The sequence below is a fragment of the Lethenteron reissneri genome, chromosome 61 (genome assembly GCF_015708825.2).
Source record: "Lethenteron reissneri isolate LAM-NWPU_2019-01 chromosome 61, ASM1570882v1, whole genome shotgun sequence".
Lineage (NCBI taxonomy): Eukaryota > Metazoa > Chordata > Hyperoartia > Petromyzontiformes > Petromyzontidae > Lethenteron > Lethenteron reissneri.
Window position 1 is genome coordinate 2078684 of NC_083839.1, and position 18535 is coordinate 2097218.

Here is an 18535-nt window from a genome sequence, read left to right on the forward strand (position 1 = left end):
GCGGTGGTGGGCGGTGGTGGGCGGTGGTGGTGGGGGGTTAACGCAGACAAGGTCACGCAAAACCTGCACGGTCGCGCGTCAAGGTCGTGAACAAAACTAGAGCGGACGAAAGTGTTCGCCAGAGGATAGGTGGGTTTTTGATTTGTTTCTTTTTAAAAATATAAAATTTACTTTCGTCGACGATGACTTCTGGGGTGGGGGGGGGGGCTCTCTTTTTTTCCACTGCCACATTCGAACCGTGCCGAGGGCTCTGGCTGTCACGTGACCGCCGTGGCGCGGCCCGTCGGTGGCGCGTTCGCTCGCTCCCTTGTTGCAGAGGTTGCCCCAAGCCCATCACTCGAGCAAGCGAGACTCACGCCGGCCCCTTGAGCTCTTGACATTTGAACTTTGCCGGCTCAGCGCGGCTCAGGTGGCGCGGGGTTTGTGTGTTTTTTTTTAATTTCCCCTCCTACCCCCCCTCCCGCACTACGGTAGACGAACAGCGTTGACGGCGCCTCTTGCCTTTACACCTTCGCTGGCAATGGCACGGGGCGATTAAGATGTTCAAACACCAAGGCATCAACTTCGTTCGCGCCGTACGTAGCCGACCGTGCTAATTGGAGGTGCGGGTGGGGGGAGGGGGCAACAGACCGCACACACAACAAAAGCACTTGTAAAGAAATGAGTTTTCATTCTCAGAGGGAGTGTGGGTTACTCGCGACTCCTCCAAGACGTCTGCGCAGCGTGGAAGAGTAGGCCAAATACAGGGGCTCTCTCGGGCGCCCTCTGGATAGAGACCCTTCTGTCAGCAGTGGCTGTGAGAAGGCAATTGCAGGGCTGCGCTTTTATCAGTCACGGGGGGGGGGGGGGCTCCCGACTCAAGCGAACGAGGGGAAGACGCTCCGCCGGTGTGCAAATTCCACGTTCCTCTGGCGGGTGCCAGTCCCTCCGTGGAACAACCAACTGATGACTCCCCACAGAGTGGTTCTCGCTTTGCTGTTGCTGTTGTTGGTGTATCGACCAATGGAGAGATGATGAGTCAAACTGCCCCTTCCCCCATACTCTTAGTTTTATTTTTTTTTCGGTAAAATCACGTAGGTAAAAAATAAAAAATAATATAAATGTTGGTGGCCGTGAGCGAGAATCGAACCCTGGTCGCCAGATTCGTAGCGCAGCGCGCTAAACTCTACACACACACACGCACATATCATGCGTTAATATCCATAAGAGTTTTTTTGGGGGTTAAAAACTATAAGGTTTTTTCGGTAAAGTCACGTAGGTAAAAAATGTAACTAAAATTAATAAAAGTAATAATAGGAATAAAATAAAATGATAAATCACGACGTTTCGGAGGCAACACAAGTCTCCGTCATCAGGTGGGACCGTCCCCTCCCCCCCCCCTTTCCTAACCTTTTTCCCGATTTTGAGTTCGGCTCCTCGAACCCGCAGCGGCCGCCTGAAGCAAGTGAAGGAATAACGCAGCGACTCACGCGCCGATTGAGTTACACTTTTAAACACGCGCGTCCTTGACTTTGGGGAAAATAAATCAACAAACAAACCCATCAGCACGGAAGCCAAACGGAAGCTGTCAGGGCTAATACAGTATTTGCCAAAAAAATTCGATTTAAAGCTTTCGTGACTGCAGGGATTCATCTTCTTGCTTCTTTCGGTAAAGTCACGTAGAATGGAAATAATGAAATAATAAAAATAAAACATAATAAAATAATTCTCACGACGTTTCGGCCACAACGCATGCAACCGTCCACAGGTGAAGACCAGGTCTGTCTACGTGACTTTACCGAAAGAACCAAGAAGAAGAAAAATAAAGCAGTTGTCCTTTTTGGTTTGGTTCGATGTGTGTGTCCCCCCAGTACGCCCCGGTGGCTATGAGATGTTAACCTCCTCGCCTGGTCTACAGGAGGTCGTGGTTTCGACCCCGACCCTGACGATGGGTTCTGCTGTTTATTTGGAGTTTTGCGTGTCTCTCTCCCCCCGTGACCGCGTGGATTTTTTTCCACCGGGTCGTCCGGTTTTTCCCTCCACATTTAGAATCGGCGTCACTCACGCGTTTATCGATCATCTGGCTGCTATAAATGTTCACGTGATGATGAGCCGCTTTGTTGAGCTCTCATTTGAGATTGGCCCGGTCTCTTCTGAAAAAACGAGCTGCGTACAACTTGATTTGAAGCTTTCGTGATTGCAGGAATTACTCTTTGGTTCTTTCGGTAAAGTCACGTAGAAAGAAAATGAATTAAATGATAAAGAAAACAAACGTATCATTTTTTTCTTTCGAAATGTAATGCAATGCAAGGCAGAGAGTCGGCTTAACTGTGCTAAGATTGTTTTCTTTATTATTTTCTTTATTTTCTTTCTACGTGAAATCACCGAAATAACTCAGTGGGCCTTAACCTGGTCAAATAAAAAAAATCGTTTTCGTTTTTGAAGTACCTCGTTCATCAATGTGGACAATCGTCTGTAGCAGAGGCCGGCAACCAAAATAACCAGAATCTATTTTTTTGGGGGGGAGGGATTCGGTAAAAATAAAAAATCCTCAATATTTTAAGAGCCGCAATGATTACGAGACGGTGGGGGGGGGGGTAATGAATAAATAACCGTCTTCTTGGTTCTTTCGACTTTACCGAAAGAACTTTACCGAAAGAACCAGAGTATGAATCCTTGCAGTCACGAAAGCTTCAAATCTATAATTTACCGAAAGAACCAAAGAGTAACATGATTCATATTGGATTTTAATCTTTGCCAGAATTGTCGTGCAATGGTCCCCGGTACGGATGGACAGAGACGCCAGGTTTCACACGTAAGCCTTTCGCGACCAATATCATCCAGAGGCGGTGGCATAAACACTGCCAACCTCGGTTGGAAAGCATTGCGAACTGAGCCTGCAGTTTTCGTGGAAAAATATTTATAGGGGCACTTTAGCCTTAATTTCTTGTGGAATATGTTTCAACCCAGCCTGTCCCAAGCCCCACAGAGCCCACCCTCCCAACACCGACGGCATGGGGGGGGGGGGGGGGGGTAGGTCATGGCCAGGGACATTTTCTGGAGGTCAGCCCCGGAGAGCTCTGGCTCAAATTAAGTCCTGGGGGGCATTACTCAATTGAGTGTTAATCTTAATCATGTCCATATTTACGCGTCAATTCATGCTTGCTTACTCTATGGAGATGTGTGTCCATGAAAACAACATTGATTTACATGCACCACGATGAAGGGCTATTGTCCAGAACGTCAACCATCATATGTATGTTTTTCTTTTCTTTAAAGACCGCATTGTTGGGACGCCGCAGTGGCGAAATGTTAACTACCTCGCCTGGTGTACAGGAGGTTGTGGGTTCGATCCCGAACCTGACGCCTGCTGTATATTTGGAGTTTGCACGTTCTCCCTGTGGTCGCGTGGATAGCTTTTGTTCCTGTTCCTCCCGGTGTCTCCCCTCCACATTTAGAATCAACGTGCGCTTAGAGCATTTGGCTGCTATAAATGTCCACACGACAATCCGTCACTTCGCTGAGCTATAATTTGTGGTGGCCAGGTCGCTTCTGATAAAGAGCCGTTTCGCTCAGTGGGCCTTACCTGGTAACTAATACAAAGTTGATAGTTTGGTTAAAATGTATATATATTATCTGTGTGTGTGCGCACCACTTGCCAACGCAACAGCATCAGTGGCAGCATCATCAACTACTGGTAAAAGAGTTCCCATGATGTAGCTGCTGCTCACCCCGAGCGATAAATGCTCTGATCGGTGCGGCATTGCCTTTGTACTGTTCGCATTTTGGCGTTCTCTGGTCTGACCCTGGTGACGACACTAGGCCATGAAGAAGGCTGTCTCTGGTGTAGGCAAATGAGTTTTGCATTATGACTGCAGGTATTGTGGTCAATATAAACACAACTCCTTGCAAAAAAAGGTGTCAGTTTTGTTGCCATATAAAAGGGTAAAAAAACAATTATCATATTTTTTACTGGCAAATGAGGTTCCAATGGTGTAAATGCTTACCTTGAGCTCTCATACTGATGGTACATTGTCTTTAAGTTGTGCGCCTTTTGGCGTCATCTGGTCCAACCCATGTGAGACTAGGCTCTAAGGAAAGTTGTCTCGGGTGTGGACCAATCAACTTCAGGGACAGTGCATATATTATCAGAGTTATGTTTTTTGTTTGCATTATGACTGCAGGTATTGTGGTCTATGCAAACATGACTCCTTGTAAAAAAGGTGTCAGTTTTGTTGCCAGATAAAAGGGTAAAAAAACAATTATCATATTTGAAAGACAATGCCATATTTTATCAGGGCATGTTTTGTTTCATATTCTTGGTTCTTTCGGTAAAGTCACGTAGAAGGGAAATAATAAAATAATAAAAATAAAACATAAGATAAAATTCTCACGACCTTTCAGCCGTTCTCAGGTGAAGAACAGGGCTGTCGGAAAGACAGCGTCCTCATTAGGACAGCCCTGTTCTTCACCTGAGGATGGCTGCTTGCGTTGTGGCCGAAACGTCGTGAGAGTTTTATCTTATTATGTTTTATTTTTATTATCTTATTATATCCCTTCTGCGTGACTTTACCGAAAGAACCAAGAATATGAATCCATGCAGTCACGAAAGCTTTAAATCATTAAATAATGCAGACATGATTCCTCTGTTTGGTGTTCCAACATCTTAACACCTGTTTTATTGCCAGAAAGGGTAACACCTATTGTGATTTTTCATACATTGATGCTGGCACAAAATGTCCCCATGTTATCACCAAATAACCCATTGCAATTCTGAGTTACTACGAATAAAACGTCGATTTCATTTTATTTTAAACAGTCCATGTATTCGCACTAGCAAACAAAACAAACTAACAACAACAACAACAACCGGTTTCAATCGTCCGTGTAATGTAATCGTGGATCTACGACATCAATGCAAATACGCAGTCACTGACCCGGATAACTTTTTGCTGACATTGGGCCACCGTTCCAAATTTGGCTGGCGGTCATATCGTCAATAAAGCAAAAGTATCCGCAGCGTTGCTCGGCAAGTATTTATGAAATGCTCCTATGCAATAAGTCTTGAATGTATGCACACTCGTATGCAACAGCTGGAATAAACAAACAAGAATTATAATTTACAGTCCTGTGTCAGTCCACTGCCGAATGACTGCTTTCCAATCGCGTGACGGTTATGGGGATTGTTTGGTCATACTTCACCACACCGGTCACTGCACGTGGGGTGAAGGGACAAGCGGAGGTGGGGTGCAAGCCCAGGACCAGCATATTTGAATATTGGGGGGGATGTGTCAATAAAGCAAAATTATCCGGAATAGGTGGGTCATGTTTCATCTTCTTGGTTCTTTCGGTAAAGTCACGTAGAAGGGAAATAATAAAATAATAATAAAAATAAAGCAATATATTTTATTATGTTTTAATAAAAATAAAACATAATATATTTTATTATGTTTTAATAAAAATAAAATATAATATATTTTATAATGTTTTATTTTTATTATTTTATTATTTCCCTTCTACGTGACTTTACCGAAAGAACCAAGAAGATGAATCCCTGCAGTCACGAAAGAAGCTTTAAATCGAAATTTAGTTGGGTAATGGTTACCCAGATACTAGAGCGCATGACATTGGTGGTAAGAGGCACGGGCATCGGAAGGATCGATAGCTCGTTGGTTTAGTGGGAGGGCAAGTGTCCGCTTGACGTCGCTGGAAAATGCAGGAAGATTTTTAAAAAATATTGGCCGTGAGCGGGAATCGAACTCGGGTGGGCGGAGGTGTTTAATTTGATTTTTAAATCCTTTATATTAAGTTCGCTTGCTTGCGTGCGTGCTTGCTTGCTTACGACTGTGCAAATATTTCGGTCGTTTTTAACCCACTTCCCGTGATCCAATCGAGCTGACATTTTGCACACAGACTCGTTGTGCGAGACAATTAATGTTTGTAAAAAAAATCAAAAATTTTACACTGTTTAGGGAAAATAAATTAAATATTTAATTACCAATTGCTTAATACTGGCAGACAATCATCTGACCCATAGGTGGCAGCCATCTCAAGCCAGAGGACGAGAGGACTCTAGCCGCCACGCATATAAAGGATTTATAGTGAAAAACTTTGTTTTTACGGGTTATACTTGTTAAAAATTCGGATGATCCCGATGGCGACATCTTCCGCGTGTTTTTTTCCTTCTTCTTCCATGCACGGAAGTTCGCTTCCGGAAGAGAGGGAACGAAGAGGAATTGAAGTTACTCAGGGTCGCGGGATATTTGTCCCTGCATAAGAAGTGGAGGGAGCCAATTTTTTTTTCTTGGAAATCCTCTGCGTTTTGTCTTCGCGGGTTGTAATCGCCTGAAATATTTCTTTTCTTTTTTTCATCTAAAAAAATTGGGCGTGAGCGGGAATCGAACTCGGGTCGTCGGGGAGGTTTTTACATTGAGAAAAAAAATTCGCGGTAAAACGCGGATTTTAGGATACCAAGATGACATCTTCCGCGTGTTTTTTTGTAGTTCTGCTTTACGGAAGACATCTTCCGGAAGATCTGAGGAGGAAGTGACGTGTTCAGCGCGCCGGCAGGGGGAGACATTTTTATTTTTTAAAATTTATTTTCCTAAATCCTCTGCGTTTTGGCTTCTCAGCTTGTAATCGCCTCGAATATTTTATTTTACATATTGAAAAAAAAATTTGCGGTAAAAACGCGGATTTTAGGATACCCGGAAAACGATATCTTCCGCGCGTTTTTTTCTCTTCCCATTATTCACGGAAGACGTCTTCCGGAAGTTAGGGGCTTCACCGGAAGTGACGTGATCAGCGCGCGGGCTATTGACCGGAAGCGCCGTGGATGTCTCCGCGTTATTTTTTTTTTAGTAACAAATCCCTCCCCTCTCTACAAATTTTTTTTTGCTTTCGCGTCTTTGTAAATCGCCTCCAAAGATATTTCCACATACGTGTATAAAACAACGTATTTTTTTTAAACGTCGTCGTGTCAACACAAATTTAAAGGCGGCTACGGTGACTTTTTATTTTTAATTTTTACGCGCGCGCGCGTTGCTAAGCGCGTTGGCCTTGGGTTCGTCCGCCGCTTTGAGGGCCCCCTTCTCGGCCGTTCCCAGGCCCAGGTACACGACCCCCCTCGCTTACACAGCACGCACAATCCACCACGCATCGCTGTTCCCCTAACACTACTCGTGTATTACAATTACGCGGTGTTTTATTACATAGATTGTGTTTGCGTGAGGGGGGGGAGTGGAGGGATAATGGTTAGCGCCGCTTACGATGCCCGGCCACCCGAGTTCGATTTCCACTTCGCGGAACGATTTTCTGAACCCCGGTTCGGGTAACCTCCTCTCACCTAGGTCGACTCGGCCTCAAATGAGTAACTGTTGTGATGTGTAAGCATCGCTATTTGAGAAGACAAAGGCGGCCGGGCTTGGTGATGGGCCGGCCTTCATAGGTGCTGCTACTCGCTAACAGCGCTTGCCCCAAGTGCTGTTGTGTTTGTCTGTCCAGTATATCGGTGCTTATAACTAATATAATAATACTGGCATTAGCACGACGCTGCAAAGTAACGCGACTATACAGCAACGTTTGTAACGTGGCATATAGACACAACACACTACTTACTGCCTCGATCATTAGAGCATTACAATATGATGACACTTCTGACACAATAACTGTGTTACTAACACAATACTGCCTGTAACATTCAGAGATGTTCATCACACCTATAACATTATTATGAATACATCACGTAATATACAGTAGTAATGATACTATACTGTTATTAACGATACTAGAATGTCTTGTAACACGAACAGTACTGTAACAGGGCTCATACATACCACACTTTCTCCCAATATCTGTTTTAATACTATACATTAGTTATAATAACTCATATTCTGTTAGGAGTGATATTAGTGTAACGTTAGTAACAATACCCGTGTTACTAACGTTACACTAATACAGTACTGCTAAACGAAAGGGGGGCCCTGTTATTGTTACAGAGATATTCTTTGCACGATACATTAGTAATGCAATAAAACAATACGTGTACTGTACCCCGAACATCACACAATAACACTGATACCACACCACTGCCTGTCAGACTAACAACACTGTCATCACACTGCCTATATGATTATATCCACATTATACTACTAATGACACGCTTAACAACATTTATGAATAACACCGACAACCATACCTGTTACTAGCACGATACCATCACTAACACAACAATGGTTATAACACTCGACATTGTGTTTAATCTAACCTTCAGACGGCTTTTTATGTAACAGGGGAAATGATTTCACTATTTCACGATTCGTGTGTCAATCGTAATCTTCACAGAATGTATATGAAGTAATATTTCAACGTAACACTTAACAGCACTGCCCGTTAGAGTCCTCACAAATACTCACTGCACAGCCTCTACTGTCATATTACAATACAGTGGTACATCGGTATACGTCGTTAAATCGTTCCAGAAGGTAGGACTTATATACCGATAATGACGTATACCAAACGAATTTTTCTAATAAGAGATAAATGAATGGAAATAATCCGTTCCAGAGTATAAGAAATTCTATTTTATATGGTATATTATACATTAATGGGGTTGTATAAAAAAATTGAGACACTACTTATTACTAAAAATGCATAAATAAATTAAAATAAATTAAAATAAATTGAAATAAAAATACAATTTAACATCACTTGCTGAGAGGAGTTGATAGCCTACGAGGATGGTGGTGAGGAAGGGGAGCCGTGAACGGAGTCTACGCGGGTACGCGGTGACTCATCCCGACCCGTACAAGGTCTAGCAAGTGCGTCGTATCCCAAGCAAGACGTCGTATCCCAAGCAAGACGTCGTATCCCAAGCAAGACGTATCCCAAGCAAGACGTCGTATCCCAAGCAAGACGTTGTATCCCAAGCAAGACATCGTATCCCAAAGCAAGACGTCGTATCCCAAGCAAGACGTCGTATCCCAAGCAAGACGTCGTATCCCAAGCAAGACGTCGTATCCCAAGCAAGACGTTGTATCCCAAGCAAGACGTATCCCAAGCAAGAAGTCGTATCCCAAAGCAAGACGTTGTATCCCAAGCAAGACGTCGTATCCCAAAGCAAGACGTCGTATCCCAAGCAAGACGTTGTATCCCAAGCAAGACGTTGTATCCTAAGCAAGACGTATCCCAAGCAAGACGTCGTATCCCAAACAAGACGTCGTATCCCAAAGCAAAACGTCGTATCCCAAGCAAGACGACGTATCCCAAGCAAGACGTCGTATCCCAAACAAGACGTCGTATCCCAAGCAAGACGTCGTATCCCAAGCAAGACGTCGTATCCCAAATAAGACGTCGTATCCCAAGCAAGCGCGTCGTATCCCAAGCAAGACGTCGTATCCCAAGCAAGACGTCGTATCCCAAGCAAGACGTCGTATCCCAAGCAAGACGTCGTATCCCAAGCAAGACGTCGTATCCCAAACAAGACGTCGTATCCCAAGCAAGACGTCGTATCCCAAGCAAGACGTATCCCAAGCAAGACGTCGTATCCCAAGCAAGACGTCGTATCCCAAGCAAGACGTCGTATCCCAAGCAAGACGTCGTATCCCAAGCAAGACGTCGTATCCCAAGCAAGACGTCGTATCCCAAACAAGACGTCGTATCCCAAGCAAGATGTCGTATCCCAAGCAAGACGTCATATCCCAAGCAAGACGTATCCCAAGCAAGACGTCGTATCCCAAGCAAGACGTCGTATCCCAAGCAAGACGTCGTATCCCAAGCAAGACGTCGTATCCCAAGCAAGACGTCGTATCCCAAGCAAGACGTATCCCAAGCAAGACGTCGTATCCCAAGCAAGACGTATCCCAAGCAAGACGTATCCCAAGTAAGACGTATCCCAAGCAAGACGTATCCCAAGCAAGACGTCGTATCCCAAGCAAGACGTCGTATCCCAAGCAAGACGTCGTATCCCAAGACATTTTTCTCGTCAAAATACGACGTATACCAAATTCGACGTATTCCAAAGCGGTCGTATACCAAGGTGTGACTGTATAAACATTGGTCATGATATAAAAACACAATGCATGCTTTACACTGACCCAGTACCATCACTAACACAACAATGGCTATATAACATTAACTCGACATTGTGTTGAATCCTAACCCTTCATAACTGCTCGTATGTAACAGGGCTGTCACAGCAAATGCCTTCACTATTTCACGATTCCTGTGTCAAGCATACTCTTAACAGAATCTTCTTGGTTCTTTCGGTAAAGTCACGTTGAATGGAAATTCATTCAGACTGTCTTCTCGACAGACCTGTTCTCCACCTGAGGACGGCTGCTTGCGTTGTGGCCGAAACGTCGTGAGAATTATTAAATGTTTTATTTTTATTATTTTATTATTTCCATTCTACGTGACTTTACCGACAGAACCAAGAAGATGAATCCCTGCAGTCACGAAAGCTTTAAATCAAAATCTTAACAGAATGTTTATGAAGATATATACCAATGTAACACTTAACAGCACTGCTTGTTACAGTGCTTACAAGTGCTCACAAATACTCATTACACAACCTCTTCTGCCATTACAATATATATTAGTCATGATATAAAACAATGCATGGTTGTGACGCTCACACAATACCCGTGTTACTGACGTTCAAACACACTGTCACAACACTGTGCACAGCAAGGCTCAGACTCAACTGCCTACGTTGTGATACAATGCATGTGGTAAACACCTCTGTAATAGAATACCTGTTACTTTACACAATACTAGCGCCTTCTGTGATACACAGCACTGTTCGTAACCCTATGTTTTTAACTACTATACTGTTAGCGACTTAACCTGTAATACTAACACAGCACTGCCCTGTAACACTAACATGGCAATGCTTGTGACTATCTGTGTTAGCGACAAACCTTCTGCAATACTAGCACAGCAATGCCCTGTAACATGGCTCACATTAACACACTGCCTACACAATTACTGCGTTACTAATACAGTTCACGAACAACAGTACGTGAACATTACACTGCCGTAATACCGATGCTACTGATGTAACACCACCACGGCTGCCTCTATCATCACTACGAATGACCGAGCAGTGTGTTATAGTACGGGGTGGGGGGGGATAGTCGTCAACACTCTATGGTCTGACGGTAGTTTTCTTGGTAATAATAACATACTGTGCCATGAACACAAAGCCTCTAACATTAACAGCACTCCCACACTGTAACACTGACACATCTGTAATCGTAATGCAACGATACAGTACCTGTAAGCCTAACACACACCACCGGTAACACACAACCTATGACTATGACATTCATTGACAAGGCTGTCTTTATGATGCCTAGTTCACTAATAACCGTACAATCTGTGCCTCCTAACTTAACGCCTCTAGAACAGCACTGCCTATAAAATAACACTTAACAAACCCTAACGCAAATCACACATACGACCTCATTACCGAACCCCATGTCTTCCAATCCCTATCTCAACTCAACCGTGACAACCCAGTGTTCTACTTAAGCCGAACAACCCTAACTTCTCTAACTTTACCATAAGAATCTCATCACGACCTTGACTACAAGGAGATCTTCGATTATCCGGCAGCTTCGGGGCAAGGGGGGGTGCTGGATTTTAAAGACCGTCGGATAATCACTCCTCAACCATTATTTCAAATAATATTATTTTTGCACATTATTGCATGACGTTACGTTTCTTAGGTGTTGTACGTTTTTTTGTAGTGTTTCAATAATGTTTACTGTGTGAAATTGACGTGAATATTCATACGAATAGACGAAAATAAAAAGTTAGCTTTGAAAAGTTACCAAATTTACTGTACCGTACTTTCCACTCCAACCTCGAAAGACTGTATAGAGTACCGTTTATAATATTAAATACTGAAATCAAGCATAGCTACCTTTTATTTTTGGTCACGGACATGGTGCTTTTAACCTGACTGGTTTTCAGCCTTTGGAGTGGCTTTGCCGGTTTCGCCAGATCGGCCCGGGATCGCCGGATCAGCCTGGCATTGCCGGATAAAGTTGGAAGCAGCCGGATAATCGATTATCAACTGTGTGCACACGCTTTTACATGTGGCCCAACCCAAATGACGCTAACTCTTCATTTTTAGCATCAGTCGCCAAACCCTTACCCTAATCCTAACCACCATAATTCAGTCACGTGGAAACGATTTGTAAGTTGCAAGAAGGAGGGGGTGTAAACGCGGGGCCAGGAGGTACACCACACCACGTGAGAATATTTATACTGGAGGGATCAGATGAGCTTTACAGCTCTTTTTTTCAAAGGTGTCCACAGTCGTTCTCACGCCGCATGGTTTGCTGCACATGAATTAAAAAACGATGTGGAGAGAAATAGCACTCTTTCTACATTCCCCCACACTCTGGGATAGTTTTAATGATGCTCGTTAAGAGCCTGTGAGTTATATAATAGCGTCGTAGCTTCGTGCTCAAACCCCAGTCTTAATAGCTCATTGTGTTCCTTATTACAAGCCATGAATTGAAACTGCTGTTTTTCATCCTACTCTACCATCTTTCAGCGTTACTGCCGCAGTTGTAGAATACTTCGTAATATTTTTGTGCACTGTCTACCCTGGCACCATCGTTAGATATTTGCATCCATCAGAAGCAGTGTTTGTGCATTGAAGTTTCTGTTGGTAATTACGAGTGAAGCTTTAATTAAACCATAATTAGTTTACGGTGTTGGAATAAAGCCCCAGTGGACGGTTATTTGCAAGGCATATCTTTTACCTTGTTTGTATCATGTCTGTCAATCCATCTTGTACAGGGAAATTTAGTTTGCAGGTCCATACGGCTTACAGCCGTTTCAATACGGGTAAAATTTTTAAATTTTGTTTGTTTTTCCCTTGTGATGCGACTTCGTAGGATGATTGTTGAGATTTGATAAGGGCACGGGGTGACCAATAAGCTTTGAATTTGTCCGTGATAAGGTCGACACTGATAACGGGTTGACAGGTATGTTGTGTATACCTTTAGAGCACGTTGTTTAATTTTCCTTGTATGCTCTTGCAGATGGATCGGAGCCTGGATTGCCAATGAAGACCAAATTGAAATCTGACCAAAAAAAATATCGGCGTAGTACCTTGCGTGCCCCAACGGAATATAACCCACGGCCTGCCATCAAAACGGCGTAACTAATTAAAGAGTAGCCGTCTCCCTTTGCGTGGATTCTGTTTTCGGGGGGGAGGGGGGGGTGGGGCAGGGGTAGCGCGCGGGGAGCGGCGGCTTTCAAAAACGATACGATGGATCTGGAACAAGCTTTAGAGCGCGTCCTTCAAAAGGACATGAGCAAGCGCCTGCAGTTTGGGCCCGATCTCGTGGATTACTTCGGCGACTCGGAGCGCTCTTCCGACCTGGAGACGGACCCCGGCACGCTGGACAAGATCGTCGACGGCCTGCTGGCGTGGGTCTCCACCAGCCACTACAAGGTGAGCACTCGGTGGCGGCGGCGGTCGCTGAGCGAGGGCCGGTGGTGGCGGCGGCGGCGGCGGTCGATCACCGATGTGAAATGGAGCCTTTCGCAAATCTTCGTCGTCGGCAGCCTTCTTTTTTTCGTGTCGTACGGCTGACCTAGACGCAGAGCAACAACTGCGATTTCACATCCAGGCGGTGAAGCCAGATAACCGCGTCAGGAGCAGCGGAAGCAGCGTATCGCCGTGATGTCTCCATCTTCGTGTTTGGTGATCTCGGGGCGGGCGTTTCGTCGTTATACGTTGTTACGGTCTGTTCTGGATGACCACAGTTGCACGCTGCCACTGGAGAGTTTTTAATATTCCATTTCATGCATCTGGTATCCGCATCTACCACCATGGTTTGTGTCGTGGATGCGATTTCGGGTGGACCATGAGCTTTGTGGAAGATCAAACCCAGAGATCTTCTGCGTTGGGTCTTTTACAAGGTGTTTGTGGGTTCTTTTGAACTCCATTCAGCAGTGGAAGTTGGCAGCCTTCGCGCGGCCCTCTCTGTTAAGTGATAAATCGCAACGAATGCCATCAACGCGGTGACCGAACATCCATTATCGATCTCCCGGTTTCCAGAGCAACAACACAAGCCACTTATCTTCCACGAACAATGTGCAAAAATAAGCTATTTTAAATTATGTAGTGATTATCCGGTGTTTTTAAAAAACCTGGCGACCCCTTCCCCCCTAAGCCGGTGGATAATCGATGATCAACTGTATAACCAAGTGAGAGTTCATTCACATGAACAGCCTCTAGACCTCAGTCAAATAGCAAAATAAATGAATACAAAAACAAATTAGTGGAAATAAAATACAGGGTGTTTCAAAAAGATGGACCCGATTTGTAATCGCTATATCTCTGCAACCACGAACCGCCCATGAATGAAACTCTTGCCACTTGAAAGGGCGGGGCATAGAGAGGGCGGGGCATAGAGTTTCAAATGATTACCGCTAGCTGCCTCTCCCAGCACACAAACAGCCCCTAGCCTCAGTCATTCGCAAGACGGTGACCCCCCGCCAACACACAAGGCGTTTTGCGTTCTGCAGTTCAGCAAGACTGAATCCGTAATTGCGGTGCAGCATGCGTTTCATCACACCCTGCGACTTTTTCTTGTGGGGATACGTCAAAGACCGTGTTTTCGTGGCACCATTAGCGACTAATCTGGAAGACCTCAAAAACAGAATCACGGCAGCGGTGACGTCAGTGGAAGAAGACACTTTGAGAGGCGTTTGGGACGAATTCAACTCGTCTCGATGTTATCCGTACAGCAGGTGGAGGGCACATAGAGCGTTTATAAAATGGTTAGTAAAACTTGATAACTCATTAAACCGTTTGTATCTTTTTGTTAATTGTAACATGTTGCCATCGTGAAATATTCAGCTTTGAAATTGGGTCCATCATTTTGGAACACTCTGTACTTGGAATGAAGAGGTAACTAACAACAGCAATATACTCCCATTGGAGCCTCATTTGCCAGTAACAAAATATGATAATTGTTTTTACCCTTTTATCTGGCAACAAAACTGACACCTTATTTACAAGGAGTCATGTTTGCATAGACCACAATACCTGCGGTCGGAATGCAAAAAAAACATAACTCTGATAATGCATGCACTGTCCTTGAAGTTGATTGGTCCACACCCGAGACAGCTTTCTTTAGAGCCTAGTCTCACATGGTGTTGGACCAGATGACGCCAAAAGGCGCACAACTCAAGGACAATGAACCATCAGAGTAAGAGAGCTCGGGGTAAGCATTTACACCATTGGAACCTCATTTGCCAGTAACAAAATATGATAATAGTTTTTTTACAATTAGCAATATACTAATGAGACGGATCAAATGTTACTTTCCTCGTCATCACCAGCCATGGTCAATCCACTGCTGGATGACTCCCTCCCGAAGGTGTCACCATTTCTCACGATCCACCCTCTGCATAACACTGATCAACACACTTTTTCTGGCATAAGGTATTCCAACGGGTTTAAGGTAATTTTGGGGTGCCGATTCCAAATCTGGCATCAGTTTTTGTCTATCACATCAGGTTTTTGAGATTATCAAATATTGCATTTTCAATCAAAACTGCAGAAGAAAAATATTAAATAAATGTGGATATCTACATAAAATGATATTATAAACACACTATCCTAAAAATACAGCACCATATTTTAACACTAAAGCAGTCACTGATTCGCAACAACTTGCAATCATAAGTGACAGAGTTAATTTCGGGTAAAATCAATGAAAATGGGGTATGCCGATAGCATAAAATGAGATGTGATAGAGCAAATCTGAGATCAGATTTGGAATCGGCACCCTGAAACAGCTGCAAAAGTCCAGGCCAGAATTTTTATTTTTTGTTGACCAGTGTAATCCACCCAGCACCTGAGCCAATTTTAATCGCTCCATCTCCTTGGTGGGCGACGTACAGCACTGTCAGACCACGGTGCATTCCTTTGCTGCCACTCCCATGGAAATTCTTGACTCTCCTTCATAGCGACGACGACGTACATGTCCTGGCCAAGCCTCCCTTTTGTTAGCGGTGTAAATGATGTCATAACCTGTAAATATTTTCTCTAATCCCTGTGACTCTCTTCCTGTCTGTCCTCGGCGTGATGTATGCAAGTACGCGTGTTGAACTTCTTTCGCACAGTACGTAGCCAACCGTGCTAATCAGAGGTGCGGGCGGAAGGACAACAAACTAAACACAAAAAGCAGTTATAAAGAAATTGTCGTTCAATCTAGATTTAAAAGTGTAAGTGCGTATTTAACTTCTTTCGCACCGTACGTAGCCAACCGTGCTAATCGGAGGTGCGGGGGGAGGGAAGGACAACAGACTAAACACAAAAAGCACTTCTCAAGAAATTAGTTTGCAATCTAGATTTAAAAGTGAATAGCTCCAGTGGCTTCTTAATATTTCACGCACGCAGCTCTCCGTGCTTCTATATAATGTGTACATTTTATTGTAAAGTTTTTTGTTGTGGTAAATGGCTGTTTTCTGAACTATGTAAGTACGCAGGTCAATGAAATTATGCATGGAGTAAAAAAACACAATAAAATGTTACATGCCAAAGCAAAAAAAATCTTTGCTTATACATTCCATTAAACAATGAGGTTTATGGGGCATTGTAAAGCTTTAAAAAGAACTTGAGTAATGGCTTTCCTCTGGGAGTGTTTTTGGTCTGGTAGGAAATGGGCATTTGTATCACAAGGTGGAAAGTAATACCATTTAAAACTATTGGTTTGATTTACAAAGCATCGAACGCATCTCAACGTTCTCTATCATCATCATAATAATAAGGTAATTTATCCCGAAAAGCCTCACGGATTCGCAGGAGTTGTTTTGAAAGGCTCCAGTAATTGGAATGTTTTGCCAATTTAATGTTTTTCTTGTTGGAGGAAACCTAAATGAAAGGTCAAGGCGCAGCCCTGCAATTGCTCGCTCACGCCACGGCTGGCGGAAGGGTCTCCTCGAGCGTGAACTCCAAAGGGGTATTTGGTCTTCTCTTCCACGGTGATCAGACGTGTTGGAAGAGAAGGTGGGCTTACGTACACTTAGTGTTTGAACCTTTTTTTCCATTGAATTGCCATTTCTTCACGATTTCGTTCCTAAGTTGCGTAAGGAAAGATTAAATATGAAAGCTTGTTGTGTTCTCTCGCTTTGCAAGGGAGAGACTTTGCTGAGCAGCAGTTACACAAAAACACATTTATACCTCGTGGTTTGCGGGGTCATATTAGAGGATTGGATTTGAGCTCTCGTGCCAGAGCACCCTGATCGTCCTCTCTTGTGAATAACCGGTGGTCCTCTAGCAGAGGTCGCAAACGGGTTTTATTTTCTTACCCGTACCCGGCTGCACCAGGGTCGTAAATGGATACCCGATACCCGTACCCGGTCGGGTACGGGTAGCCATTCCCTACCCGTACCCGTACCCGGTCGGGTACGGGTAGCCATTCCCTACCCGTACCCGTACCCTACCCGAAATGAGTGACAAACGGCTACTCACCAGTGACTCACGGCCTACCCGTACCCGTACCCGGCCGCACCAGGGTCGCAAACGGCTACCCGTAACCGTACCCGAATGGGTACGGGTAGCCGGGTATCGGGTAGGGTACGGGTATCGGGTAGGGTACGGGTATCGGGTATCGGGTACGGGTATCGGGTAAGGTACGGGTATCGGGCACCCGGTTGCGACCTCTGTCCTCTAGCAGGTCTGATATAAAAACTCTAAAACTAAACTTTGTTTTTTATTTTACCAGGTAAGGCTCCACTGAACTTCTATATAGCTATAATCAGAAGCGACCGGGCCGTCACAAATGATAGCTCAACGAAGTGGCTTATCATCATCACCACGTGGAAATGTGTAGCAGCCAAATACTCTAAACGTGTGAAAAACCGGAGGACGTGGAGAAAAACCCACGCGGCCACGGAGAGATAAGAGAGAGAGACAGGATCGAACCCATGACCTCCTGTATACCAGGCGAGGTAGTTAACATCTCGTCACCGTGGCGCCCTCGAATATCGTCCGATGTTCATGGCCCACCGAGCGTTCTTGGCAGTTGCTTGCCCCACATATCTTCAGATAAGTCCCGCGGGCTTCGTGTGGCAACACAGCTCAAGCATGGGTGGAATTCGCCAAAGATCGAAGATTGGATGTAGAAACAAGATGTTAATTGATCTCACTTGCTGATGCCACTGCTGGCTGGAGAGCCTCCGTTTGAGATCGCCCCTCTGGAGAGGGTATTTAGTTTCAGCTGCTCTTTCACGCTGGTCAGACGTTTTCGAATAATGATTAGTGGTACTGTTGATTTGCCTCTCCCTTGCCTTATCACTCGCCCATACTGGCCACCTGTGAAAAAACGAGCTTCATAGCTCATCGGATTCCTCCAGTCTAAACATAGGTTGTGTTTCTGAAATGCGGTGAGCGTAGTACTGTATTCTTCGGATTACATGACGCTACGGAAAGTAAGACGAAACCCCAAACGTGTATCTGGTCTCAATAACGTTAGAAATGTATCATCGCACGCGCAGGCACGCACAGTTACCGGCTTAT

General features: G+C 44.5%; 1 protein-coding gene across 1 annotated transcript in view; it reads left to right on the top strand.

Annotated features, from left to right (window-relative positions):
- Nucleotides 1-6824: 6824 nt before the first annotated feature.
- LOC133358242 (CLIP-associating protein 1-like) overlaps nt 6825-18535 on the top strand; it is a 77295-nt gene continuing 65584 nt past the window's right edge. Inside the window, 2 exon segments of the mRNA XM_061576485.1 lie at nt 6825-7091; nt 13038-13453. Coding sequence (XP_061432469.1) covers nt 13268-13453 — 186 coding nt within the window. The 5' untranslated portion in view covers nt 6825-7091; nt 13038-13267.